At 41.4% G+C, this 27,538-nt stretch overlaps 1 protein-coding gene across 2 annotated transcripts; it reads right to left on the bottom strand.

Annotated features, from left to right (window-relative positions):
• Nucleotides 1-2,776: 2,776 nt before the first annotated feature.
• LOC140905993 (polycystin-1-like protein 1) lies at nt 2,777-13,998 on the bottom strand. 2 transcript variants are annotated; one of them, XM_073329479.1, is made up of 6 exons: nt 13,329-13,998; nt 12,374-12,592; nt 11,672-11,901; nt 10,791-10,895; nt 6,057-6,221; nt 2,777-4,324 (listed from the first exon to the last, which is right to left on the bottom strand). In XM_073329479.1, the coding sequence occupies exons 1-5, from the start codon at nt 13,396-13,398 to the stop codon at nt 6,165-6,167; spliced, it is 681 nt and encodes a 226-aa protein (XP_073185580.1). In that variant the 5' UTR covers nt 13,399-13,998; the 3' UTR covers nt 2,777-4,324; nt 6,057-6,164. The 2 variants fall into 2 exon arrangements, with proteins under 2 accessions (XP_073185580.1, XP_073185581.1); XM_073329480.1 differs by having other exon boundaries at nt 12,473-12,592.
• Between the last annotated feature and the right edge of the window lie 13,540 nt (nt 13,999-27,538).

The raw sequence follows: 27,538 nt of genomic DNA, 5'->3' as shown, positions 1-27,538 counted from the left end.
AGCCCCCATGCAACATCAAACTTTTTACATCAGCGTGAGCTGTCCTAATTGAAATAAGGTTGGTAGAAAATGACAGTTATAATCTAGTGGTTATTCAGTTGCCATTGTGAATGGGGCTCATGATCTCAGTCGAGTTCCCAGTGAAAAGGCATCCAGAACATAGAAACTTTTAGCACAACAGACACTAATTGGCACCCTTGCCAGAAAAAAAAAAATTCAGTAGGTAAAAAGACTGGAGTAGGTGATAACTGAGATACACTGATGGGGGAGTGCTGGGAGGACTGTCTGTTCCATGAATCGATAGAGAATTATTGTCTGTCAAGGCTATTAAATTCAGCATCATTCACCAGCTATGAATATGTGTTTATTTTTATTTATCATGACTATATGGTAGGGGGTCAAAAAAAAAATCAGAGCACCCAGCTACTCCCATTGTTTTCAATTACTTTGACTGACATGGCACACTTTCCTCATTGGGCAGCATGAAAATTTCTGATCCATTTTTTTTTCTTTTCTGTCCCTCCATTTTCACTGGTTTCTCCTCCAACATACTTGTCTTCCCTTTGCTTTCTCTTGACCTTATTTGAATGTGTAGAATTTGATACTTGATTTACACTTTTGACTCGCTGAGATGCTGGTCCCTTAACTGTTTTCAGGCTCTCAAGCACAGAGTTACAGAAGTCGTCTTTAGTGCACTGCATTAGTGGTCTCCAAAGGCTCAATGACTGTGGTTTAGGAATGTCTGAGCAGCTTGCAACTTTTAGCAGATGCACTAGTTGGTGCACAAGAGGGCTGGCTGTTCATTCCGCTCTTCTTGTGCCACACCCATGAAGATTGCTTTTTTGGATATCGAGTCCCAGATAACACAAGAGGCAAAGCATCTCCCATTTTTGTTAGGTGATAGCAATCTGGATTCATGTCTCCTTGATTCCATGAGTTCTGTTGTGACACACTAATGGCATCTGACATGGAGGTCACTGACACTTTTGCTTGAGTTGCTCTACAGAAAAGCTCCACTCGAAATCCTCTCTCTCTGAAGTTGGATGCTTCATGGTTATGGTCTGATGGGCAGACATTGCTGGTTGACTGTTACCAATTTGAACTGTATTCCTCGGAAACCCTGAATGAATCCGCTTGTGAGCTACCTTTACGTTGTAGCTGACGTTGTTGGACTGTTTCAAGTCCAAGGCAAGATCTAGATAAAGTCCTATTAAATTAGAAATGACCAAGCAATTGTCATGCTACTAATAATGAAAATGGCTGGGCAGCTAATAAACTGATTCACATGCCATTCCGGAAACAAAGAATTTTTTCCCCTTTTTGCTAAATTTCTATGTTGCAAGTTTACTCTGCACTCTCATACCTAATTGTTTTCATTCAAGCTTAACCTGATATTGCGGCTATCAAAATAGTACGTGCTAGACATACTATTAAATTAACTAGCAAAAACTCAAAAGTTCTTGGACTGTTTGAAAGGGAACTGCAAAAAACAGATATATTTACACAAACAGATGGATTTACACTGGAGTACCTGAGACCACTATCAGGACCAGAGGATGCAACAGATTTACTGGTTCACCTAAATCTATGAAATGGTATTTAGTGCAATAGCCTGTACCTAACATTGGCCAATGCTGGATTCTTCAGTAGAAGGAGTACACACTGCATAATGAAAAAAATGTGCAATAATATGTGGTACCAGGGTGGAAAATTCCCTCAGACCCTAGCTGCTTGTCATTTTATGTCCTGAAGCATGACAGTTATTGATTAGGACAGCTGTGTTATGTAATAAGGCTACTCCCTGTCTACAGCCATTGTATGTTTTTTGCATGAATTCCAGGAAACACAACCCTGGAAGTTGGTATTCCTGTGAGTGAACCTACAGACAGTGCTGGAAATGGTGACTGACTCATGCTCTGGAGTCATTTAATCTTGTTATTGGTCAATATTAATGACCTGGAGGATGGCATGAATTACACTCTCAGCAAGTTTGCAGATGACACTAAACTGGGAGGAAAGGTAGATACGCTGGAGGGTAGGGACAGGATATGGAGGGACCTAGACAAATTAGAGGATTGGGCCAAAAGAAATCTGATGAGGTTCAACAAGGACAAGTGCAGAGTTCTGCACTTAGGAAGGAAGAATCCCATGCACTGCTACAGACTAGGGACCGAATGGCTAGGCCGCAGTTCTGCAGAAAAGGACCTAGGGGTTATGGTGGATGAGAAGCTGAATATGAGTCAACAGTGTGCTCTTGTTGCCAAGAAGGCTAACGGCATTTTGGGCTGTATAAGTATGAGCATTGCCAGCAGATAGAGGGACATGATTGTTCCCCTCTATTCGGCATTGGTGAGGCCTCATCTGGTGTACTGTGTCCAGTTTTGGGCCCCACACTACAAGAAGGATGTGGAAAAATTGGAAAGAGTCCAGCGGAGGGCAACAAAAATGCTTACGGGGCTGGAACACATGACTTATGAGGACAGGCTGAGGGAACTGGGATTATTTAGTCTGCAGAAGAAAAGAATGAATGAGGAATTGATAGCTTCTTTCAACTACCTGAAAGGGGGTTCCAAAGAGGATGGATCTAGACCAGTGGTTCCCAAACTTGTTCAGCCGCTTGTGCAGCGAACCGCGGCCACTGGGAGCCATGATCGCCCGAACCTGTGGACGCAGCAGGTAAACAAACTGGCCCGGCCCACCAGGTGCTTTCCCTGCACAAGAGGCAGAACGAGTTTGGGAACCATTGGTCTAGATCCATCCTCTTTGGAACCCCCTTGATTATCACTACAAAAGGTTTTTGTTTTTTTTTCTCTCCTGCTGGTAATAGCTCGCTTTACCTGATCACTCTCATTGCAGTGTGTATGGTAACACCCATTGTTTCATGTTCTCTGTGTATATAAAATCTCCCCACTGTATTTTCCACTGCATGCGTCCAATGAAGTGAGCTGTAGCTCACGAAAGCTTATGCTCAAATAAATTGGTTAGTCTCTAAGGTGCCACAAGTACTCCTGTTCTTTTTGCGGATACAGACTAACACGGCTGCTACTCTGAAACCTGAACAGTTCCTGTCAACCTTAGCAGCTTTCTGTAATCTTCATCAAGTGGCAAATTCTTTAAAATGTAGACATAAGGAAAAAATTGCTAATTAGCAGTTCAGTTATGGGCCAGGAACCTCACTCTTCTGAATAAACCTCTACCCCTGGCCTGTAAGCTCATGCACTAATTGGAGCCTAGAGACCAAACCCTTCACGCACTTTTATGGTGGAGGTCGTCAGCTGCAACATTACACATACTAACCCCTGGACAAGGGGAGATGCGTGGCTGCACTGCAGCCACTTGGCATCAGTTTTCTGTGGCAAAGCAGCTGTAAGCCTGATGAATCTGGACAATGGAGGATTCCTCTTGTGTAGTTGCTCCTGGCCCTGGCAGAGAGGACGTAGCTAGGGGAGAGGAAACACACTCAGGATGATGCTGCATCTTGTTGATTTGCAGTTGCTGAAATATCTGCTACGGGCCATAACCAGCCAGGCCTAAATTTAGTGCAGCTTTGAGTTGCTCCAAATTGATTCCAGGGGCGAAGCCATCCCTAGCAGCTCCAGGTCTGGGGGAATGCAAAGCTGGTTTAAATCACCTTTGCCAACTCAGGGGTCCTGCATCAGAGAATCTGGCCCACTGTTTTCACAATAACTAGCCTTTCTAATCATCCTACTAGGAACCTGATATCCTGCTCTACCTCATTCACCCTCTTAGTACAGGGCCAGACCCTCAGCTGATGGTAAATCCAGGTAGTTCCATTGATGTCTATGGAACTATGCCAATTTATAACAGCTGAGAATGGGCCCATTATGTGTGAGGCATGTGAATTAAAGTAGTTCTGAAAACCAAATTTTGAATTGTTGACTTCTATGTGATTAAATTTTACGTGATTAATTTTTAGCCACAGTATTACATTAAAAATAGCTCTTTGCAAATAAGGGTGCACACACTTGACAGCTGGACTGTGAACATTAAGGATTTCACTTCCCAGAGTACTTTCCTTGGGGAGAATTATCTAATACGTTAAGTGATTTCAATGTGTTCAGCTGAGTAACCTAAATTCAGACTGCCTTTGGCCTTTCCGATGCCTGACTGTCGGAATAATCAGAGTGAGCCATTAAAGGGTTTTCATCCTCTTCATCCCCACTCCTCTTTGTAAGTGTGTATGTGGGGATGGGGGATGGTGGGGGGCTTGGCAGGGAAGGAGCAGTGAAGCCTGTTGGAGAAATGCATTGATTCTGAACAGCAGCTCATCGGTCAGATTTTCAAACTCATCCAGATAGAAATTCTGAAGGGAAAAACAAAGAAACAGTGGTCACCATTTAGAATTCCATATCTACCAACATTTGCTGCACTGTGGCAACTGAGACATCTAGCCGAGTGTGACACTGCACCCCATATTCTTCACAGTAATATTATGATATGATTTTGACATAGTTATGATGTATTTTATGCAAGAAGAGTCATGTGAGATGTCATTGGAAAGGTTATGATTTGCTGAATATGATTATCCTATTTGTACACGTGTATCATTTTTGTATCCAAAGGGATGAATATTGACTATGCATCTATTTCACATGTAGCTATTCGTAGGCAATGCCCATGAGGCAAAACGCTCTCGGTCTAGATGGCCGGCTGGGATGGGCCCATTCAGGTTAATGAGCCATTAGGAAGAAACAATAGGCCTTAGGAGAAGCTTATCTCCCACCTAGGGAGCCTTCCTGAGGATGCTACAGACATCCTCAGAAAAATGGCTGCTGTGACATTACAGGGACATGTGACTAGATCACCTGGTGCTGGACTCCATCTTGGGATGTCTATTTTTCCACTGAGAGGCTTGAGAACAAAGCTTTGAAACAAAGGGTTCACGCCATATGCAAAGGCTATATAAGGCAGGGGAGTTACATCATCCGGGATTCTTCACGGACTCCCCACCCAAGAAGACTCCTGGGAAACACCTGAGGAACAAAGACTGAACTGGGGGAAGTGTTGGACTCAGGCTTTGAATAGAACACCTGGGGATTCCAAGCTGTAAGCAAGGCAGCTTTTGCACCCTAAAAATATGCAGCCTGCTTGTATCTTCACTTAGGGTCAGAATTTGCTATTCATATCCATATCTATGTAGCATATTAAGCTTAGTTTGCGCTTTTTGTTTATTTGCTACGTAATCTGCTTTGATCTGTTTGCTATCCCTTAAAGGCACTTAAAATCTATCTTTTGTAGTTAATAAACTTGGTTTTGGTTTTATCTAAAACCAGTGTGGGGGAGTCATAACTCAGGGCAGAAAGCTGTGGTATATTCCTCTCCACACTGAGGGAGGTGGTGAATTTCATGACCTTACACTGTGTAGTTCCCTGTGCAGCACAAGATAGTATAATTTGGGGGTTACACACCAGAGGGGGTGTGTGCCTGAGTAGCTGGGAAATACCCATGCAGTAGCTGGTCAGAGCATCTGCATGTAACTGCAGCTGGGTGTGTCCCTACCTGTATGTGTGCTGGTGAAAGTGTAGGCTGGAGCCTGGAGAGAGCTTCGCAGCTTGTCACAGCAGTACAGTAAAAGAGAGAGCTCAGACTAGTGAGTCAGGGGGTCTCAGTTGTACCCCAGTTCCAGGTGGCATCCAAGGGGGAAACTGTCACACTGAGCTTCACTTTTTATTACAGTCAAGCATCAAATTTTACATACATGCTATATGGTATGTACTGGAAAATGCAGCTGATATGCCATAACTGAGTTTTTACCTAATAAATTCAGTAGCATCCTATTAAACTCGATCCATTAACACTGGTGTTGATGTCTATCACAGCATACTGCTATCACGTAGTATTTTTGTGTTTCTGCTGCATAAACACAGATGGAGGATGAAGAAATGGTAAGGAGAAAGATCTTGGGCCAAATTCTCTGCTAGTGTAACTCTCCTAACTTATATTTGCAAAGAATTTGGCCTCTTTATAATTAATATGGAGCTTTGGAGATACCTGGAGTTTTGGAATGAGAAATTCACAGCATTAGATTTACTTACACTGCCAGGCTGCACAGAGTTGCCATCAGCTGATTTTTGCTTCTGTTGACCAATGAAGGACATCTTCCCACAAGTGCAGAGAGTGACTTCCCTCAATGTCACCAAGAGCTAATTTTGAAAGGATTTCTTTGCATCTTGTGCAAAAGTGATGAGTACCCCCTTCAGCTGGTAAAGAGAAACAAAGGATCAATAAATGCTCAATGTACTAATGGGTTGAGATTCTTCTTAGGCCTTTGTACCAACCCAGCCAAACTGGAAGCTAGAACTTCTTAATCAAAATATGAATAGATTTTAAAAGAGTATTTCCACAACAAAATATCAATTTTAAATCTTCTACTTCAAACATGTTTTCTTGCAACCACATTCTAAATTCTAATATTCAAAAAATGACAATGTAAAGATATATTTCCTCTTCCTAACCTTTCAATAGTTATCTTAACACTGAAAGGTTGATATATTTCTAACTGGAAGATTCAAAAAAAGCAGCACTCAACTGAAGAGAAGGGATTTATGAAACTGCTTTCCAGAGGAAGATAGATTTGACTAAATAATTAAGAGATCATTTTTATTTATTAAGCTACAGAAATGTAATACTTATACAAATTTGTCCATCATATATATACCATAACATTTCAGGGTTTTAAGAAAGTGGACAGTGGCTTTTCTTGGTTTGGTTGTTTGGTCTGATAGAGTCTGGACCCCAATCCTGCCTCTTCAGCCCACCTCTAGTGAATTATTTTTGGATAGTTTAAATGATACTGTAAAAAAAAATAGCATACTGCAACTACTACTGAGTACAAAACTAGAGTGAAAATCAGAGAAAAGTTTGACCCTAAATTGCTGTCTAGTACGTTTCACAAAAGTTCACTTTTAAAACATAAAATACTTACCATTCCAGTCCACAATTTTGCCATGATTATGAAAAAAGTTCCATAACAACAAACTGCAAAGAACTGGTTGGACTTGCACAGAGAGGACATGGTTTTCATCTCAACAGTTCCCAGGAAATGCTAGAGCAATGTCTGAAAGGAACATGTTATGCTGCTAAATGGGCAGCAGCAACCTTACAAGATATGAGCGGGCCACCATAAACACAGTATCTGCCAGCTGCCAGAAACCAATGGGGAATTTCTCATTAAGAAAAACACAAAAAAGGGCCACATTCTTCTTTTCAGACTGAAAATTAAAGACAGATGAAGAGTACAGTAACTGATTTAGTTATGCTGGTTTGAATGAGGTTGGCTGGATTGAAAAATAGGCACCGCAAAACACAGGGTTATATTTCAGAGGCTGGAGCATAGGTTGTAATTTTTTCTGTGGCCTACCCATTTCACACATTTCCAAAAGTATCACTTCCATCAGTATTTCGTCCAGGAAGACACGGTTGCTGGTTTAAAGGGCCTACAGCAGCGATACTCAGACTGCGACTCCCAAGTGGCTCTTTAATGTGTCTCCTGCAGCTCTTTGCAGCACATGATATTAAACCAGTGTGTGATTTCATTATTAAGCACTCGAAGTTATTAACCAATCAGGATGCTTTTACTATGTTATTACCCAATGAAGTTATCAATGTGCACTAAGTTGTTAACTTATTTGCTGTGGGAATAGTACACACATGTACAAAGACACACAAAATATTTCCCGTCATACTGTTTAAATATGAATAGTACTGTAGTAAATGAAACAATGAATTCACACTACTGTGGCTCTTTTGGGTAATGTTGATCACTAGTTTGGCTCCTGAACCACTGACGTCCGAGTATCACTGATCTATAGGTAACTATGGTATATTAAGGTGGACCCTGCTGGGTTTTGGGAAATTCGCATTTCTGTTTCCAACCCTCTCATTCCTGATTCACATAAAGCATTTTAATCCTTAATTAAAAAAAAAACAAAATCAAAATGAAGATATCAAGGAAAAGTAAGCAAGGGCCCAATGCAGACAACATTCATTGTGTTTCCCACCGCTGTAGGGCTCTATTATACCTAAGAGACACAGTGAGCAAAGGAAAAGATGGACACCACCTAAGCGGCAGACAGTACTCCTGGTAGCGAGAAACAGATAGAGACTTGTGTGGGGATGTGTTCATGGGCAGTTGCAGCTACATCCACTGTAGCCTTTCAGCTCAGATGTGCCTCCTCTCAGTGGGGGGTGAGCACAGGCAAGCACTCCCTGCCCTGTATTTGTGGAGTGCAGGTAGTCACTTCACAGCTGCTTTCTATATGGGGGGTGCTGCCTGCTAGCTCATTAGCTGAAGAGAAAACCCTAAGCTGACCCATACTAATAGAACAGAACATAGATATCAAATTGGAACCGCTCTGCTGAACAGAAATTCTACCAGAGAAAACATATTTATGATGAGAGCTCCTCACCCATGTTCTGTTTACACTGGAGCAGCAAAGTCGTAACATCATCACGCAAGGGACCAGTGCTTTTTGAACCCGGAGAAGACATATGCACTTTATCAACAAGAGGAATAAAATTATCCCACTCAGAACAGTGATCCCTCTCTGACATAAAAATGATGAGTTTGCTTTAGTCTGCTGTATTTCACATTGATTAACACAAACCATTGTTCCATTCACATGGTACACAGTCTTTGTATTGCACTGAAAATAGTTTTCACTAAAACTGTTCAGAAAATGTTTTTTTCTCCCTGTCATGTTTTCAGGGGGAAAAAAAAAGAAAACTGAAATATTTCTATTCCAAATTATGGCGGCAGTGCCTCACACACCCATTCTCCTTTGCAGATCAGGCTGCCTAGCTGGATTACATTTCCAAATGAGGAAGTTTTTGTGAAAAATTTAATTTAGTCAAAAATCCAATTTTCTGTCAAAAAGCAGTTTCAACAGAAAAATTTGACCACTCCTACTTTTAACTACAAAAACCACTGGCTATTTTTTAGGTTTTTATATTTCCTGATATCTACTTCAAAACAATAAAACACATTATTTGAACTGAAATCAAAGGAGAGACTTGCCCTCCAAACAAGGAAAAAAGGCAACCCAACCGTTTAAGATGTTACAGGGAGTTTTTAAGAGGGAGCTCATTCAGACTGAATTTCAAGCAGAAGGATATTTTATTTATTTAAGAGAGACTCTGAGTTTAGTTTATCTGAGAATCATCTCTTACATTTTAGGGGTCTTATTCTCAGGATGCACAGGGGATTTACATAGTTACCATAACACAAGTACCTCAGATATTACAGTGATGAGCACATCACAAAGAGATGCATCAGTGCAGACCATACCATATTACACAGCTACTTGTCTTGTAGTTTTGCACTGCATTTTTTATCAGATCCTTATGGGAGATAAAACTGGGTCTACAAATACAATTACAAGAAAAAATCCTTATGAAACTGAGCAATCATACTCATAACAAGAACAAAATGATAAACGTAGAATATGTAGTAGGAAAAAAAACGAAGTCCAACGAGAGAACTGTAAAATTTAAAAAAAAACAAACGTTTATTTATTTATTTATTTATTTTTAAATAAAGGACTCTGCTAGGTGCAATTTTAAAACATATTTGAAACAAAAGGTTGATTGATTAAAGGGAGCTTCTCCTGGGAGCTGGATAGAACACTGAAATTTTCATTCTGTAAAAAATTCTGAAACTTGTATTTTTTCATTCAGAATTGGAATGAAAAAATCTGAAATTTTGTTTAGGGAAAAGTGAACATGAAATTTCACTTCAACCTTTCCAAAGTATTTCATATTATTATATTACATGGTTGCAGAAAAATTTTCACTTTTAGAATATTTTCATATGTTTAATTTTATTTTTATGTTGATATTATGTTTTTAAATTTAATTTTTTATTGTAATGGAACATTTCAATAATTTTTCATTGGAAATAGTCCACAAAATCAATACTTTTCAGCAGAACATTTCCATTTTGCCAAATCAGCATTTTCTGATGAAAAAAAGTTCTGTCAGAAAAATTTCGACCAGCTCTACTAAGCCCAGTCACTCCCCATTGCCTTCAAAAGGATTTAAAATTGTTCAGCAGCTACCAGGAGAACCTCAGCACTGTTAACGATCCCATGGAACTTTTATAAGAAGGGGTAGCATGGTGTCCTTAGACAAATTTCCTACCTCTTGACTGTTGTTGAGTATGGTATACCAGAAGTGGTTGCATTTCAGTGGTATTATCAATGCATAGTTCCTGGAACACTTTGTATCCATCTTAGCTACTTCTGTGGCCCCATCACCATAGTAACTAAGCACCTCCATCTTGAATGTATTTATCCTCACCCCACACCCATGAGGCAGGGAAGTATTTTACAGGTGGAGAACTGAGGCACAAAGAGGCTAAGTGAATTGCCCATGGTCCTACAGGAACCCTCTGGTGGAGCAGGCAGTTGAACTAGAGTCCTAGGCTATTGTCCCAACCACTGCACCATACTTCGCTTTCACTTTGTGATTCTGAAGAATGAAAACAACAAAAGGAAGAAACAAGTATTCTCCTGTTTTCAGGTTACCCCACTACAGAACTTTCTAAAGAGAAATCCACACTGAGCTGGTGATTGCAGAGAGAGTATTTATTTATTTTTACAAGAGAGAGTATTGTCCACCTTGTTAACTACATTGCTTCTCTGAATGTGGGTGCTTATCTGACATTGAAGTCAATGGGCATTTGAGGCAGAATGTGGCAATATGATTTGAAATGCAGTTGGAAGGTCGTTCTTACCTGTATTTTACAGCTTTACAATGAAACAAGAACTCACCTCTAGCCAGTTCCATGGTTCCTGCCAGTACTCTAGGAAACTCTTTTGAATCATTCTGAACAGTTGAAAATAAAGATTAATGAGGATGAGCCCCAGGAAAACAAGCTGGTAAAAAAAAAAAAAAAAAGCAATATATAACTTCCCAGGTGGACTGAAAAGCCGACAAATCATGCAAGAGCCACATCAGTCGTAACATTCTTCTGTTTGCACATACCAGAGAGAATTGCTAGTTGTTTCCTCAGAGAGCTGCTCTACCAAAATTGAATCAGATACTCAACATGCCAACTGAGAATAGCCATCTCTTCATCACCCTCCTATCACCTGTCTGCACCATGTCATATCCTCTTTCTCTCAGAACCAGTTTGTGATCCTGCCTTCTGCAGCAGTGAATGGACGGAAGGGGAATAAGACACACACCCACACTTGTGTGGCTTCCTCAAACCACTACTCTGGGTGAGGGGAGAGAGCAGGTTTTGCTAGGCCACTACTTTCCCCATGCAGATGTGTGTTGACTCCACTCACCCATCCAAACACGGTCAGTGCAGCTGAATAAGCATGGGGGAAGGAGAGATGAGGTAATCTGCATCTGGTATGGGGAAGCAGATTGCTTATCCCTTACTCCGGGGGAAACAATCAGAAGAATGGGGAGGGAGGCATGGCTGATGACCTGGTCACATCATCAAGTGAAAATGAGATTTTAAAGAAATTCTAAATCCAGCATGTACTCATCAAAAGATGCACTACACATAGTATGTTAAAAGATATTATTTTTACTCAATTTTAGAAATCTTTGAAGCAGATTAGCCTCTATAAATCAAAAGACAACAAACAAAAGCTTTTAAGGGAGTAAGAAGGTCTAAATCAAGAACAAAAATACTAACCCCTGAAGCCATGATGCAATAATCCAGAAGTGAGCTGTCTTGGTTGATACTGATGGACTCTATAAATGAGGATAGAATGATGCCCCCTGATGGTGGTATTTCAGCCAGCAGAGACACCATAGCGAAGAGGTTGGAGGCGGGGGGAGGGAAGAGAGGGCAAACTGTACTACTATTGCCCCAGTGCTTCTTTCTATCCAACAGTTTCTCTGTAAATTCAGTAGGCTTCACTCCTAAAGAGCAAAAATAATTATTACTCAAGGAAAATTATGATTGAGAAACCTTAAGACATTCAGAAAAAACACCTAACACTTTAGGCACTGCAGACTGCTTGTATGTTTCACTTCCCCTCTTCAATAGGAAAAGCCCTAATTTCAAATCCTGCAGGGCATATGGTATTGGACTTTGAAGTTTAGATATGTGAATATGTAGAAAAAATGTTACTGGTGCAGGACTGAATCTTCCCCATCCTGGTCCTAAACAGGGCTCATTTTATTTCATTTATTTTTTTCAGGGGAGAAGCTTGTAAAGGGGAATCCTGCACTTGGGAGGCAGACAAGTTTTTTAAATGGTAGATGTTTGAGGCGGCTCAGGTGGTTGGAATGTCACAGTAAGTCCCAAGGAGACTTATTAGTGCTTCTCTTATCAACCTGTCTGCTGCTGTTAGCAAAATGTTACTCAAAGGAGCAGAGAAAGGGCTAGTACCAAAGAAGCTGTTCAGTGAAACTGACAGCGTATCTTGTCTTTTCAAAGCTGACATCGATCCCCCGCCTTCATAACACTTCCTGACCATACTGATGGTACCTTCCAGCCTGCATCGCTCTCTTTGTCTCCACGTCCAATGTATTATAGTCTTCAGAAGCTTGAACAGTTGGGCTGTATTGAGGTTTACAGTCCTCAATGAACACTGAAAACTGGTGGGAACTTGCATGGACAATAGGGTAGAAAATATTAAAATGAATCCTCTTAAATTAGAAAAGGAAAAGTCCAGTTACATCATCTAGATCATTAACCTATCAATAAAGAACACACAGACCAAACAGAGGGTGTATTAGAGATTAGAATTAAACAAGTTCATTAAGTACCTGTCCTCACGTGTACTCAAAAATCCAGTCTCTCTTGCTTTATTGAAACTCTCAAAGGGAGTGTTGATTTAGAAAGTACAATGTGAATATGCAAGAAGGCTGGATATATGTCAGATGTCCTACAGTGAGCCAGCTAGGCACCTGCCAATGCCCTCATCCATAGGGAAGGATTTAATGGAGACATTGATCACGATCGGGCATTACAATCCCATGATACAAGTGCTGCACATTCTGGGACTACTTTAAGGTGTAGGGCTCAGCTCTGCTGACCCATTAATCTGCTCCTGCCCAATAAATATGCAAAATTACCTCTAACCTCACTGCAAATTTTGCCATTACCAACTCCATAGGAAGCAAGTGAACCTACCAAGAACTGAAGTTTATAGATGTTGTACGAATGTGGGCAAAGTATAGGAAGAATCCACAATTTAGCAACAGACTACTAAAGTAAAACTTACTTTCTGCAGCCCAGATCTGCCTGGACTTAGACTTCATTTACTCATGTGGCCAGAGCATAGTTGGTTAAGTCTGAACAACCCCACTTATTATTATATCAAAAGATAGCACTTTCTTACCACACATGCAGGATTGCTGGGAAATCTTAGTTATCTGAGGACAGAAGCACCAAATGGATAGCATTTTCATCCAGTTATATCAAACTAAGAATGAAGAAGCAATCTAAGCAACCAAAGAAAAGCTATTAATCAACTACAGAATCAGTAACAGTTCAGCATTTAACAGGTGGCAAGGTAAGTCACCCAAAGAGAGAAATGATGGTGGATTTAATTCACAGACTTCACCCAAGTTATTTTATCACTTTCTGCTGCACTTTCTTTTCTTCTCTTTTTGGTCTTGTCTATTTACAGTGTAAACTCTTCAAGGCAAGGACGGTTCATGTAGCACAATGGTGTCCCAATCTCAGTTGTGTCTAGCTGGTGCTAAAGTAATCCAAATAAACAACAATTAAAATAAAAAATGAATAAAGGATTTCATTCCACTGACACATGGAAAGCCAAGCTAAAAATCTTACTGTGTTCAAATTGTATTTTAATGTGAAAACCAGATATTTTTGCACAAACGCTGAGATATCTTGGAAAGGGGCCACGTTACAGCAGGTTACATTATGATCTATTGCAAAGTGTCAAAATTGGAAAATATTATTTTACTTTTCTGGTAACTGTTCATCATCATTGCATATACCAGAAGGGGAATAGCTTACTCATCAAGCATCAGATCTGACAAATCTAGACTCTCTGCAACCACAGATTCAAATCCCAGCTTTGTCAACTGAGCTCTTTGTTTTTCTAAGGTAGCTAAATTGACCAAGCGTACGTTTACACAGCAATCAGGACAGGATTTTTAAGCATATCTGAACTAGCTTTGATTGAGCCATGGCAACACAGGTTAGAGTACCTACCTAAGGTCTGTTGTGAAAAATCGGGCCAACAAGTTTACTGCCATTGTGAGCTTAATTGTAAAACATTTGTAAAAGTTCATAAGATGTAATGATAACCTATGACAACTCTTGATTGGAAAAGTGGTAACAAGGAGACCTAAAAGGTGAATTACTCAACACAAAAAGTCCTACTGATATAACTCAAGGACTGTATTAAACTTATCCTTGGTAAAAACAGAAGATGTGGAACCAGAACTTAATGAACCAAAACTGGTATGTCAGATATTGGGTCTAATTGGTGGACAAAATAATGAGGGGATAGTTATTCCACCCACCACTCCCTTTTTGGGTCTAAAAAAATAAAGACAGACTTTGAGGGGAGATGGAAATAAGCAAGAAAAGACATAAGCTACTGAAACAAACTTCATCACCATGGCTGCAACCCCCATTAGCTCCTAGGACCTCAGACCTTCTACATCCTAATCCTGAGGGATGTCCTGGCCTGATAGGGCCAGAGAGAAAGATCCAGATAACATCACCTGGCTCCAACTGAAACTCAACCACCACCTGGTATGAAATGGGATTGTGTTTTAACAACAGCACTAGCTCACCTCAGCTAACTTCTTCTCTTTTCCCCAAAAGGACAGTTATCAGCACCTTTGATACATCTAAGCCTATCAAATAAGGAGGGAGGATTTCCTTCTAAAACTCTTTCCAGAAAAAGGGAAAAGGAAATGTTGTTAAAATGAAAGATTTACTTACAGAGATTTACAACATTCCAAATGCTTTAACTGTTTTCCCTTCTTTTCTGTATCTTTAACAAAAGGTTAAAAGAACTTTTAACGTGTTTGCCATGGTACTAAGCAGGCTGAGATCTCTATATACCAAACCCCAGACCTTGTTTAACACTGTTTAATGTTATACAGTGACTGCATTATGTTAACACCTTTGGCACATTTATTCCGTCTAATTTAATAGAACAGGTTCCAGGTGGGACTGTACTCAGGCAGCTAATCTGGGCTGCCACAGCTACACAGCTAGTTTTAACAAACTGACTCAATCAAAGCTACATATGCTGCAATCATGCCTCCTGATTGCTGTGCAAACATACCCTACCATGCTGTTTACCGTATAGAGTACTGGTTCTCAAACTAGGGGCGCTGCTTGTTCAGGGAAAGCCCCTAGTGGGCTGGGCCGGTTTGTTTACCTGCTGCATCTGCAGGTTTGGCCGATTGCAGCTCCCACTGGCCACAGTTCGCCGCTCAAGGCCAATGGGGGCTGCAGAAAGTGGTGTGGGCCAAGGGATGTGCTGGCCGCCCTTCCTGCAGCCCTTATTGGCCCGGAGCAGTGAACCGTGGCCAGTGGGAGCCGCGATCGGCCAAACCTGTGGACGCAGTAGGGAAACAAACTGGCCTGGCCCGCCAGGGCCTTTCCCTGAACAAGCAGTGCCCCTACTTTGAGAACCACTGGTGAAAAGGGCTTTCAGATGAGTTTTTTAAAAACTGAGGTCCTATGTGTTTGATATGGGCACTGAGGCTCAGTTTTTCCAAAGTCCTCAGTGTTGGCTTAACTCTGCTGCCACTGAAATCAGTGGAAGTTTGATCACTGGCTTCACCCCAAGCAGAATTAGATCAAAGCTGAGCACATTTTGATTTCCCAATCGTAAACATCCATGGCACTCTTCACCCTGTGCCTTTGGACTACATTTCTCCTGCTACTGTTGGCTGCACAACGTGTAGGTGACATGTTCTGCATCCAAGTTGCCTACATTCCAGGGGCACTGTCCTTTTGCACATAACTTTGCAGAGAATTCTGAGATGTGAGGAGCTTCCTAACTGGAAACTATCACTATCCCGGTCCTGCTTTGACCTATTTCACAGAATATTTCTTGTCTCCATACCGAGTACACTATATCAACTTACAACTAGTGGGCAGAGCAGGCATTCAGGTTGGGGAACAAAGCTGAGGGTCAGACCAGAGTCATTTATTTATTACAAGAGTCAGAGTCAGGAGTCTAAACTGAGAGTCAGATACCAAATGCCAGAGCCAAGGGTCAAGCCAGTGTCAGAAGCCAGGATTGGAGACAGGACTGGTAACTGATGGTAGAAGTGAGGTAAGGGAAGGAACTGGAGGAGAGGCGAGAATCAAGCATGGAGCAGGAGCACAGTTGCAGCAGGAGTGAAGGCAGGGATGAAGCAGGCTCTAATGCAGCCACAACAGAAAACCACCTTGTTGCTCAGACAACTTCCTGTACCTCCTTCTGTCTTAAATAGCATGGTTGGACCAATCGGTGAAGCCCAGGCAATCATCCAATCAGGGCTCCTATGGATGGTGCCTTGGCTGAGGCTGTAGTCCTACTAACTTCTACTACTAGCAGTCCCACTAGCTTCTCAGCTCACCAGATTTCAGCCAACATGGGGTGAGGCCAGGATGCAGTGGCTGTCTGGGAACTCTCAGGCCTGGGTTTAAGACCTGAGATATCACATCAGCAAGCAAAGCTGTGAGTATAATTACCACCATTTCTCTGACAAGTTTGTTGTTCATGGTAGCACCCACAACATGTAGGCACTTTCCAGATATTCAGGAAACCACAGCTCCCACCGTGAAGAACTCAGACTCTAAGGACAGACAGACTAGTTGCCAGAGGCATGGGGAGGGGAATGACAAACAAAGGCATATTTATTCAAAACAACAAGATTCACTCCATAGGAATTATTGCAACATTCTGGCGGTATGAAAGCAAATTAAATAGTCATTAAATTATTCTCTGGCATTTTACTGTATACTATGGATCTATTTATAAATGGTATTAGTATTTCTTGTAAATAAATCTTTTGGGTCCTTGTTATAACTCTATAGAAGTCAATAGAATTGTGTCAAGAATGACTGTAGCCTCTTATGTTACAATCTTATAGGAGCTGCTGATTTATGTAATATCTCTGGCCCTTATTCAGCCAACCATCCCTATTCAGCACCACTCTTAAGCTCATGCTTAACTTTAAGTATGTTCTGAACTCTAATTAAAGTCAATGGATTCAGCATGTGCTTTGCTGCTGTGATGAACAGGGATAGACTTCAGCATGTTTTTAAGAGCATTGCTCAAATGGAGCCTGGATGGAGAAACTAATGGCTAGTTGCAAATTAAAACTGGATGAGTGTAAGCAGATGGAGTAGACCTTTATGGTTTGAGATACTGCATGTCCTCAGGGACTGCCTTTTTGTGTTGCAACCCTGCAGTTAAGATCAGTATGGACCCTCAAGCTGAATGTCTCTGGGTTTACCCATTCCCAGTCAAGTGCCACTGAATATAAGTTTGTTTGAAAAGTGTTGTTACTTCCCTGTCTATGAGAAAGTGGTTTTGTTTCAATGGGAAAGCAAATGAATATGTTCCCCAGAGCCTCCTCCCTCCCCTCTCTGCAAGCACTCCCCCTCCCGCTGGGATGCAGAGTTTATCACAGGCTAAATGAGGAAATTTTTGTGGTCTCCCCTTGTTAACATATTGGCAGCACATCACTGAATAAGCAACATACACCATACTTGGAAAGTTAAACACACATTCCACTGCTGAGGCCTCTCTCATGGGAGCCGTCATCTCCTCTACTGCTGCAGAATGTAAAGGTACAGATTCCCAGCTGATGTAAATCAGAACTGCTCCACTGAAATCAATGGGCCTATACTGATTTATACCAGTTGAGGCTCCAGTCTAAAAAGTCTGATCATAAATTCACAAAACTTGGGGGATATGTTGAGTGATTTAGAGAGTAATTCACTTATAGTACGGTGACCAAAATCACCCTTGTCGTCACACCCTACGCACTATTTTAATAATCTTTGTACAAAATATGCCTTGTGAAGTATTATTTGAACACTAATAACTTCATGGTCAATACTATCATGGAGAAGTACACATAGCAATAAGTTATGAAATTCCCCTGTCTGATATTATTAGCATATGTTCAAAACCACACAGCCCTGCCTAGGCAAAAGTTGTTAAACAGGCCTGTCCTAAACAAAGGAATGTGTTTATACCTTAAATTTACATATAAATTGTAAACAGGGTCAGCCAGAAAGCGGGGAGTGAGGGGAGATGAGAGGAGACAGCAAATTTGCATTTCAGCAAACGCAGAATGGGGGGGAGAGACCATGGAGCCTCCTTCATCACCAGACTCCATGTAATCTTCCCCTGAATAAACCTTACTTTGAGGGGAAGTCTTTAGAAGAATCCACTTCAAAGGTTCACTGGGCTGTAAAAGAAAGGGGCAGAAACCCCAAGTTCTCTCTTTCACCTAAGATGACAAAGGCACCGGCAACTTTCAGCATCTGGGAGAGATCCTGACAGAGGAGAGGGTCAGTGACCATCTTGCTAGAAGACGATGGGTAAGAGAGGCCATCTTAAACAAAGCCTTGAGCCAAAATTTGCTAGGTTAAATTTTAGACATTTAGATGGATGTTTTCACTTCTATTTGCTAGTAACCATTTCTAACTTTCTCTCTTATACTTGAATTCACTTTAAAATCCTATCTTCCTTGGTTACTAAACTTGCTTTATTTTTCAATCTAATCCCACCCAGTGCTGTGCTTAAACTGAACTGTTTGGTAACTCCAGCTGAAGTAGCAAACTATTGAATACTGACTCCTTACATAGGCAATAGACCTTTAATATCTGAACTGTCCAGCAGAGGAATGGACAGTGCAGAACCCACATTTTTGAGAAAATTCAGAACTGGGAGTGTGTTGGGGTCACCCTGCAAGTAGTAACAAAAGCTGGTGGAAGCCACAGTGTGGCTGGTGTGTTGCCGACAGGCTGCTGAGGTCAGAGTTGCTGGACCAGGGCAGCAGCTATACACAGACACTCAGGGTGTGACTTTCCATGCTGGGAGGCTGTTTCTGAGCAGCCCAGGCTGGGAGCTACAACAGCAAAGCATTGTGAGGCACCCAAGGTTGCGGGGCAGGTGGTGACAACCGCTCATTCCTCTGGCTTGCACCACAGAATGTGACGCTCACCCTTTGGACCTGAGGCATATAAAATGTGTTCCAGTTCTTTCCCCTCTACCACCTCAGACACAACGAAATAAGGCTGGGAAACTTTTAGTTAGGCTAGAAAAAAGGTCATTACAATGATTCTGGCATCACAGACTCTAGAAATGAAACACATTAATTGTACTAATTGTAGGTCTCGGATGTTGATCAAGCACTATATTCCCCTCAGTTTGTCACTAAGGCTGGAGCTTTCTCTGAATTTTTGGACACCACCATCCTTGCTTTGGGTCCTGAGTGTGTCTCTAGGGTAAATGAAGCAGTCTACCAACGCATTTAGGGGAAATACTGCTGCGACTTTGGACCAAAACAAATTTGAGGCAGAACTATATAAAACAGTAACATATCTTCTTATCTTATTCTTTTCAAGGCATAAAACCAACCTTTTAATGTGTGCTACTTCCCTAAATTTTCAAATATGGTTTGCATCACCCTTAATTCTAGAAGGAGTCAAGGAGCCTAAGGCATTGTCCACATCTCTCCATTTCCTTATTAAACTTTTAAAATTAGCCCCAGGCTAACAATTTACCTGGCTTCTTGAATCTCTTACTGCCCCTCTCAGCCAACTCCAATCCAACAGGCTTTGTATGGGCTCTGGTTCAGTTCTGAATATCAAGTTCTTAACCTAACCTCTCAGCATCTGGGAGCTTGGCCTGGCTTGGTGGCCTTGAAATGCAAAGAAGGCCATTGATAAAGTGGAATGAGAGTCTGATCTCATTCAGCAGTATGGTCTAGGCTAGAGTTTCCTGTGATAGATACAAATTCCTTAAGGTTCCCCTGGGCTTTCTCAACTACTGATAAGATTGATTTTACTTTAGGGGAACTAGATGCCCTCCGTTACGTTACTTGACCTTGTGTTGAAACTACTAGGAATCAGATTCCTCAAATTAAATGACCAGGACTGACTGTATGGGAGCAAAGCCAAAAATGAGAACAAAAAAACCAGTACGTTGCTGTGTGTGATGGCGATTGTGTCTTCTCTAGAAGCTGTCATGCCTACTGGTAATTTAAATTTCCTTATTGAGAACCTTGATTTATTTTCAGCTTTTCAAATAAATATTGACCAAAGAGGGCAATAAACAGGGCTCCTGCACCATTGGACAAGCCAACCCTTCCCCCCATTTTGGATGCCTGAAAAACATTGGCACAATTCTGTTGATTTCAGTGGGGTTATGCTGATTCACACCATCTGAGGATCTGATCTATTTGTACGTTAAGCACAGAGGTGAAAGTAAGCCGGTACAGTATGGCACGGAATACCAGCAAGAGCCGGTACACAGCCGACCATACCGGGAGGGGTCAGCTTCCCCAGGCTGGCAATTTAAAGAGCCTGGGGCTCCCAGCAGCGTCCAGAGGCCCGGGCCCTTTAAATCACCACCTGACCCCGCTGCCGGAGCCCCAGGGTAGCAGCAGCGCGGGCCGGGAGCCCCAGGTTTTAAAGGCCTTGCCCCTTCTGGTTAAGGCCCTGCCCCCCTATTTAGGACTCCAGTGTACTGGTAAGTCCTTTAAGTTACTTTCAACCCTTTTTAAGCAGGGAATCTTGAGCCTCACTAAAGTTTCAGACCTATGTACAACTACTTGCAAATGGTTTCACAAAAGTAAAGATAATCTGAGGTGGTTATTGCTTCTGCATTCTCGATGTGTAGCATAAGCCTCATAAAAATTACAGTAGTACCTAAGGTTGCTGTAGCAATTACAAATTCTGCCAATTATTCTGAGGGAAACAAAGACACAGTTTGAAAAAACTGTTTTCACAGTTTGTTTAGAGAGGTGGAAGAGCCCATCTGTGGTTGAGTAACTTGAAATACAAAAGGTTTCAGAGTAGCAGCCGTGTTAGTCTGTATCCGCAAAAAGAAAAGGAGTACTTGTGGCACCTTAGAGACTAACCAATTTATTGGAGCATAAGCTTTCATGAGCTACAGCTTGTATCCAATGAAGTGAGCTGTAGCTCACAAAAGCTTATGCTCAAATAAACTTGTTAGTCTCTAAGGTGCCACAAGTACTCCTTTTCTTTTTGAAATACAAAAGGGTTGAATGTGCTCTGACATTCCCATGTATTCCTTTTATATACCTGTTGACTTCCCATTGTTAAATAACTCAACTCACTTTTCACTTGCTGATATTGTGGGTAGGATATTTCCTTCTATGCTTGCCATTTGTGCCAGATCATCAGATCTCTGAAAACATAACACATCCTTCATGCATTAATCTGGGCCCTTCTCATTGAGGAATGATTTTCCAGCCCAACTCTACCCCTCTGCTCCCCCCGGTATGACTTACATATATTATAAATGCAGTGTTAAAACCAAGCTTGCCCAGTATGATCTTTAAACCTAGGAGAGGTGTCAACCTAGGTGTCCAGTAAATTATTTGGTGCCAGAAAGTGGGGGGAGGCCTGTATGTATTTCTTTGACAAACTGCAATACACATGCAGCTTGCCATAATCTAATTTTGTAACCTACTTTTAATCATATATTTCACAGGATCAGAGGGGAGAGAGAGAGAGAGAGAGAATCTATATTCAATATTTTTTTTATTCCATAAACAAATCAGACCTCACCCCAAAAGAAATTTAAGTAAATAACTTATGATTCTATCCTACAAAGGACCATGTGACTAGATCCACTGACTATTCAATAGGACAGTCACGTAAGTAAAGCTATTCACATGGTCAGGTATTTGCAGAGTTTGGAGTCGGGAGTTCTTTTGTCTATCCATCCATTCATTTTAGGTACTTTTATTGACTACATCACCATAGTCTCCCAAAGCCTCATAATCTGTAATAGATTTATCCTCAAAACACCCTTGGGACGTAGGGAAGTCCTATTATTCCCATTTTACAGATGGGGAACTAAGGCACAGAGAGGTCAGATAACCTGCTCAAGCCCACATAGGAAGCCTATGTGAAGGCAATATTTCTTGTGTGCATCAGAAGGTTCCAGTACAAATTAAGTATCTGCCAGACTGCACATTTGAAAAGTCTCATTCATGAAAGAGGAGAGCAAAAATAAATTGACAAAAGGTATGAAAGGAGTTTTGTTCTTATTTGCTTTGATTTCCTCAAACTAAGACAACTGAACTTTGTTATGAGAATTAATAGGAGAAGATTTCCTCTGCCCTCCAGCACCATCTACTGGTTCAGTTATGAACAGTTACATCAATTCTTTAAATACTGTACAGCTGCCATGGCATTTTTTCACTTAATTACCCCTAAGAGGAATCAAGTTACAGAATAAAACAAATATTTAAAATACAGTTATAAAACATACAGCACACACACATATGCATCAATTAAGAAACATGTATAGTTCAGGTTTGTTCTGATTATCAGTTCACTTTAAGTGAAATCATAGGCCTATTGCAGTCAATGAGAGTTTTGCCATTGACTTCAAGGGGGTCAGGATTTCACTCTGACTTCAGTGCAAGTTTTGTCTGAATATTAATGGAGTAGGACTGCAGGATTTGAGTCTATAAATGTAAACTGGGAGCCAAAAATATACAATGCCATGTCAAGAACGTTTATAAATAATGTGAACTTGATTTAACAATGTTTTAATACCAAACCCTATATTCAAGACAGACAGTCTTTTTAAGTTAGTCATAAAGTTCCAAATGAATTCAGCTTGCTAGACATGGTTATTTAGCCATTATATGGATACATCAGCCATTACTTCTTCCTATGAACTTCAGCCCAAACCACTAATCGTATGATTTAACTTAAGAGTTGGCCAAAATGTCTGCATGCAAAGCAAGATGCCGGATGCTAGGATTTCCAGAATAAACTTTTTATATGCTCTGAAACTACACTGAAGTCACTCATGAGCAGTCAAGACCATTCTAAAGATTTTATATTTAACTATACTGAATAATTGATTGTTTCTGTACTTCTGATTGCCAGGAGTGTTTGTCCTCTAAAGCTGCTTGAAAAGCAGGTCTTAGACTTGCAACTGGAACTTGATGTATTCCTAATGATATTTCATGAATATGGAACATGGGCAAGCATTTAAAGTGACAGGTAGCATTTTGGATAATTTGCAGAACTAATTTCTGAGGAAGATTCATGCCAGTGGGATGGACAACTAGAATAAAGAATTAAACCCAAGAAAGGTGAAGGAGTAAAGATAGCTTTCAGAACTAGAGAACTCTAGTGATCTGAGCTCATTACTGACCACAGGCCTGCCTAGTCCTCTGGAGGACACAGTTCAGAGAGTTAATAATGGAACATGAGATGGTCCAAAGATATAAAGACTGGCTGTGGGTCAGACATAAAGGGCCCAATTCAGAAATAAGTTTAAGCGTACCTAAGAGAAAACAACAACAACAAAAAAAGAATACGGTGTAAACTACATCAGTTTTACTTCTAACTTCTCCATGGCTTCTCACCATGGAGGCATGACAGTGGCACCTGTGTGCCAGGCTGATCCACAGCTGCTGGAATGTCTATTGTGGGCTGGACAGAACAAAGTGCTCTGTCTTGTGCTGCGCATCGTACAATGACTCCTGCCCCAGGAATTCAGAAAGGTAACTTAATGTAACTTTTACTCCATCCTCTCTCTGAACTTGCTCTGAACACAACTCAGAGCCGGACCAGAGGATGTGGGTCAACATCTTCCTAGATATAGATGGAGGATTTTAAGCATTTATAGTTTGACAGTTGAATTTTGCTTTCTCAAATAAGCAGCTAAATTCAATGAAATTTGAACATAGTCTTGTGCATTCTAAAGCATGGAGAAATTGATTAAATGGTAGTGCTTCTAAATGTCAGTCCAGGGCAGATACTGTAAAACCTGAATTTATACTCCTATTTCTGGTCTAACTTATACAACCAGAACTAATATGGCAGATTAGATTGTGGTGCCAATTTTTCTCAGTGTTAACCTTATGTCTTAATAGCATTACTCTAAGTCATTGTCTGTTACCATGCTTAGTCACTGTCTCACTGGGTTGTGGATGGTGAGGAGGTTTCTAGTGTGGGCCAGCCCTAGAAGTGTTCTTAAAATGTACTACTAAAGCTGATTGGAAAATGGGCTTATTTTCTGAGGAAAAATTCAACTTTCAAATTTCAACAGCGAAAAGTAAAAAACCAAAATATATCCATTTGGAAATGCTGCTCTAATGTTTCATGGAAGTTGTAATTCAGTTCTCATACTCCCATTCACAGCTATAGGCAAGGCTCCCTAGTTGGATTTAATCTCCCATGGAGCATCATGGTTAGGGTGACCATATTTCCTAATGCTGAATACCGGACACCTGGTAAGAGTTCAACTGTAATCAGTCAACTATGCAGTACAAATGTTCAAATTAATATCAAGTTGACTGAGCCCATTAAAAAGAAATACTGTGCAGTTGAATTTTTATTTACTTTCTTATCTTTAAGGCTTTAGGGTTCACAGGGGGAGGGGTGACACACACACAAACCTCTCTCACGCAGGGTAGATGACCAACCGACCTGACCCTCTCTGCCTAGTGCTCTCTGCTCTCCATGCCTGGCTGGGCCCCTGGGATGGATCTACCTCTTCTGGTACCTGGAGCCGTGTCTTCCTGAGGCAACACATGAGGGGCACATATCCCCTCCCCCAGATTTCTGCCAGGATTCATACCAGAATGAGGCCAGCAGCCGCCTTTTGGCACTGTGCGGGACAGAAGGGACGGGAGCTGCTTCCAGCTGCAGGGGAGGATGAGGGAGGGAGGGGGGAAGGAATGACCTGGCTCAAGTCTTTGCAGAGCTACTTTTCCTTCTTTCCCACTCCTCCCGGCCAGAGAGGTGGCTCAGAGAGCTGCACTCACCAACCACCGCACCGCGTAGCCAAGGCCAGTTGGAAACGGGACAGGGAGCCCTGCTGGCCAACAGCTGGCTCGCAGCAGGGGCTGGGCTGACAGACCAGCATGGGGAGCAGCTGGCCCCACACACTGCATCTTTGCTGCACCATCAGCCTTGCACACCTGCCCCACTGTTGGACACTAGGCCCCTCCCCCACTCAATGCTGGTGGGCAGGTGGCTGGCAAGCAGGGATCCGGCCAGCAGCAGGACCCACCAGTACTGATAGGGGTGGGGGAGAGACAAAAAAAGGGGACAATTTGCCCGTTTTAAAGAAAAAGTCAGGACACCTGTAGGAGGTCTTAAATATGGGACATCTGCTCGCCCTAATCATGGTCTACTCTCATGCTGTGGGGAGGTATTGCTTAAAGAATACCTGGTTGTAGTACATGAGTAATAGTTCAATTGGGAAGTCAACCCTATCCCATAGAGAAGAAAGGGGACATAAGCAACTGAATTACAACTCCCATGAGGCATCACAGTGGGATATCTGAAGAAAAATATTTCAGTTCTTTTTTCTAAATAAAAATCAACATTTTTTGCATTTAACTGAAAACCCACTTGTTCGAAAAAACAATTTTGACTGAAAATGTTCAGCCAATCCTACCAGATATTTCCTGTGAACTATTCTCAAATAAAAGGCAGCATGCAGTGTTGTATTACATGGCATCTCCTGATGGCCTAGGAAGTTATTCAGATCTCCAGCCTTCAGAAGGCAGCTCCTTTAACAAGACAAGTTTTGTTTAAAAAACAAACATTTTCTTCAATGCATTATATACAAAACATCTTCAATAGGAGGATATGGCAGTCTTCTCTTTAATCCACAGATTATGGGAAGTGCAAGAAAATTCAACTCCCTACTTGTATGTGCATTGTGTCATGGAGAAATGTGTTGTAACTGTGGCCATCAGAATAATATCACCTTTTTTTTTCTTGCCACATTCTCTCCTGTGTAGGATTGAGTGCCATAAATCAACTGACAGTGTTTAAAGAACTGTCTTAGTACAATCACGTCTAGGTGGGGGACTTAGAGTAGGATTTCTCCTGAGCTGTAGCCATTAGAACTTGAAGTCCTTAGATAATCTGTTGCCTTTGCTGACAAAAATAATATAAAGCAGAGATTGATAAGAAATATTGAATATTGCTAAGTAGGATTAGGGCAAAAATAAGTCTTTGCTCAGTTACCAGGGTGGTCTACAGATACAGGAACTTCAGGCTGTCCTGAGGGCAGCTGCATGCTTAGTATAAAGTCAGGGTTCTGAGTCCACATTTAGATGTCTAATTACTCAGCATAATTATAAAAAGTGCTGCATATTCAACACTTCCCATTGACTGCAGTAGGATACTCTGCAGGCCACTTGTTCAGGTTTCTAAATAAGACTTAGAAAATTAGGCACATATTTTTAAAGATCTTGGCCTGAGTGTTTGCTTGGGCCTGATTCTTCACAACAAGTCAATAAGTTCTCAGCATAGAACTTTAGTAATCTTTTCAAAATAATAGTAAGTTTAACATATTCAGAGAAGAGGAGGGTAATATTTGTCTTTATATAAAGACACTAGTCAGCATTACCCGGGATAGCGTATCTAGCACAGCAACAGATCATAGGGTAAGTACAAAGAATGTATTTTACTCTTACCTAAGTGTCTGATGTTGTTGGGAGAGTTTATTTTTTTAATTCTATCCTTAGCTTCTGTGCATATGAAGCAGGGCAAACCAGTTGTGAGTACCATGCTCTCTGATGGGCAGAGAGAATCTGGAAGAGAACGGCATCTGGTTAATTTTCAGCATGTGCCCAACAAGCAACACAGAGCTAATGAACATTTTAATGGCAAGCGAGTCACCAGCAACAATTCATACATTTCACATTGCAATGATTTTTTAAATGATTGGCTAAGACACATTGATAAGTCACATTTTATTGACCCTGTTAAAACACACATGCTTGTGCAGTACATTAATAAGTGTCTATTTCACAAGTTTTAAGACTTTAAAACAAGCCTTAAACTAGAGGCACGTTGAAAGATGTTTCTGTTTCCAGTGTGCATTAGTTTTGAGTTACAGTGGTTGTGGGAATTGTAACTTAGAATTTCGTGATTTTTATACCAAACCAAACCACTTAGCCATATCTTTGTATTAACCCTTATGGCACAGGCTTATCAACGTTATCTTGGGAAGTGGCCATTACTGAGGATTTCTGCTGGGGATCTTAAGGGTACTATGCTGGGGAGGAAGGAGGGATTCTGAAAGCTGGAAGGTGAGTCAGGTTGGAACCCTTGGAAGCGATCAGCTCAATCTGACTGGCCTACTCTGGCCTAACTTCCCAGAGTGACATGCCTACCTCTGCTGTTGTTTCCGGACCTGTCCCTCATACAAGGAAGGAGACTGAAAAGGAAGATAACTAGAATTTCCAGTGTGAAGGGCGTGGAAAAACTGCCACAGACCGGACCTCCGGATGCCGGAGTGGGGATGTGCGGCCATAGAGAGTGGGAGGACAACAAGAGGCAGTCAAGCTCACTGGTAGGGAGATGTGCATG

Source organism: Lepidochelys kempii, chromosome 2 (assembly GCF_965140265.1).
Source record: "Lepidochelys kempii isolate rLepKem1 chromosome 2, rLepKem1.hap2, whole genome shotgun sequence".
Taxonomy (NCBI): domain Eukaryota; kingdom Metazoa; phylum Chordata; order Testudines; family Cheloniidae; genus Lepidochelys; species Lepidochelys kempii.
This window is presented reverse-complemented; position numbering and strand designations above follow the sequence as displayed.

Coding starts and splice junctions, on each gene's coding strand:
- LOC140905993 (XM_073329479.1), bottom strand. CDS start 13,398: ATGAAAATGCTATCCATTTGGTGCTTCTGTCCTCAGATAACTAAGATT. Junction 10,896..11,671: donor ATTGCATCATGGCTTCAGGG/GTTAGTATTTTT, acceptor TTTTTTTACCAG/CTTGTTTTCCTGGGGCTCAT. Junction 6,222..10,790: donor AACCATGGAACTGGCTAGAG/GTGAGTTCTTGT, acceptor TCTCTTTACCAG/CTGAAGGGGGTACTCATCAC.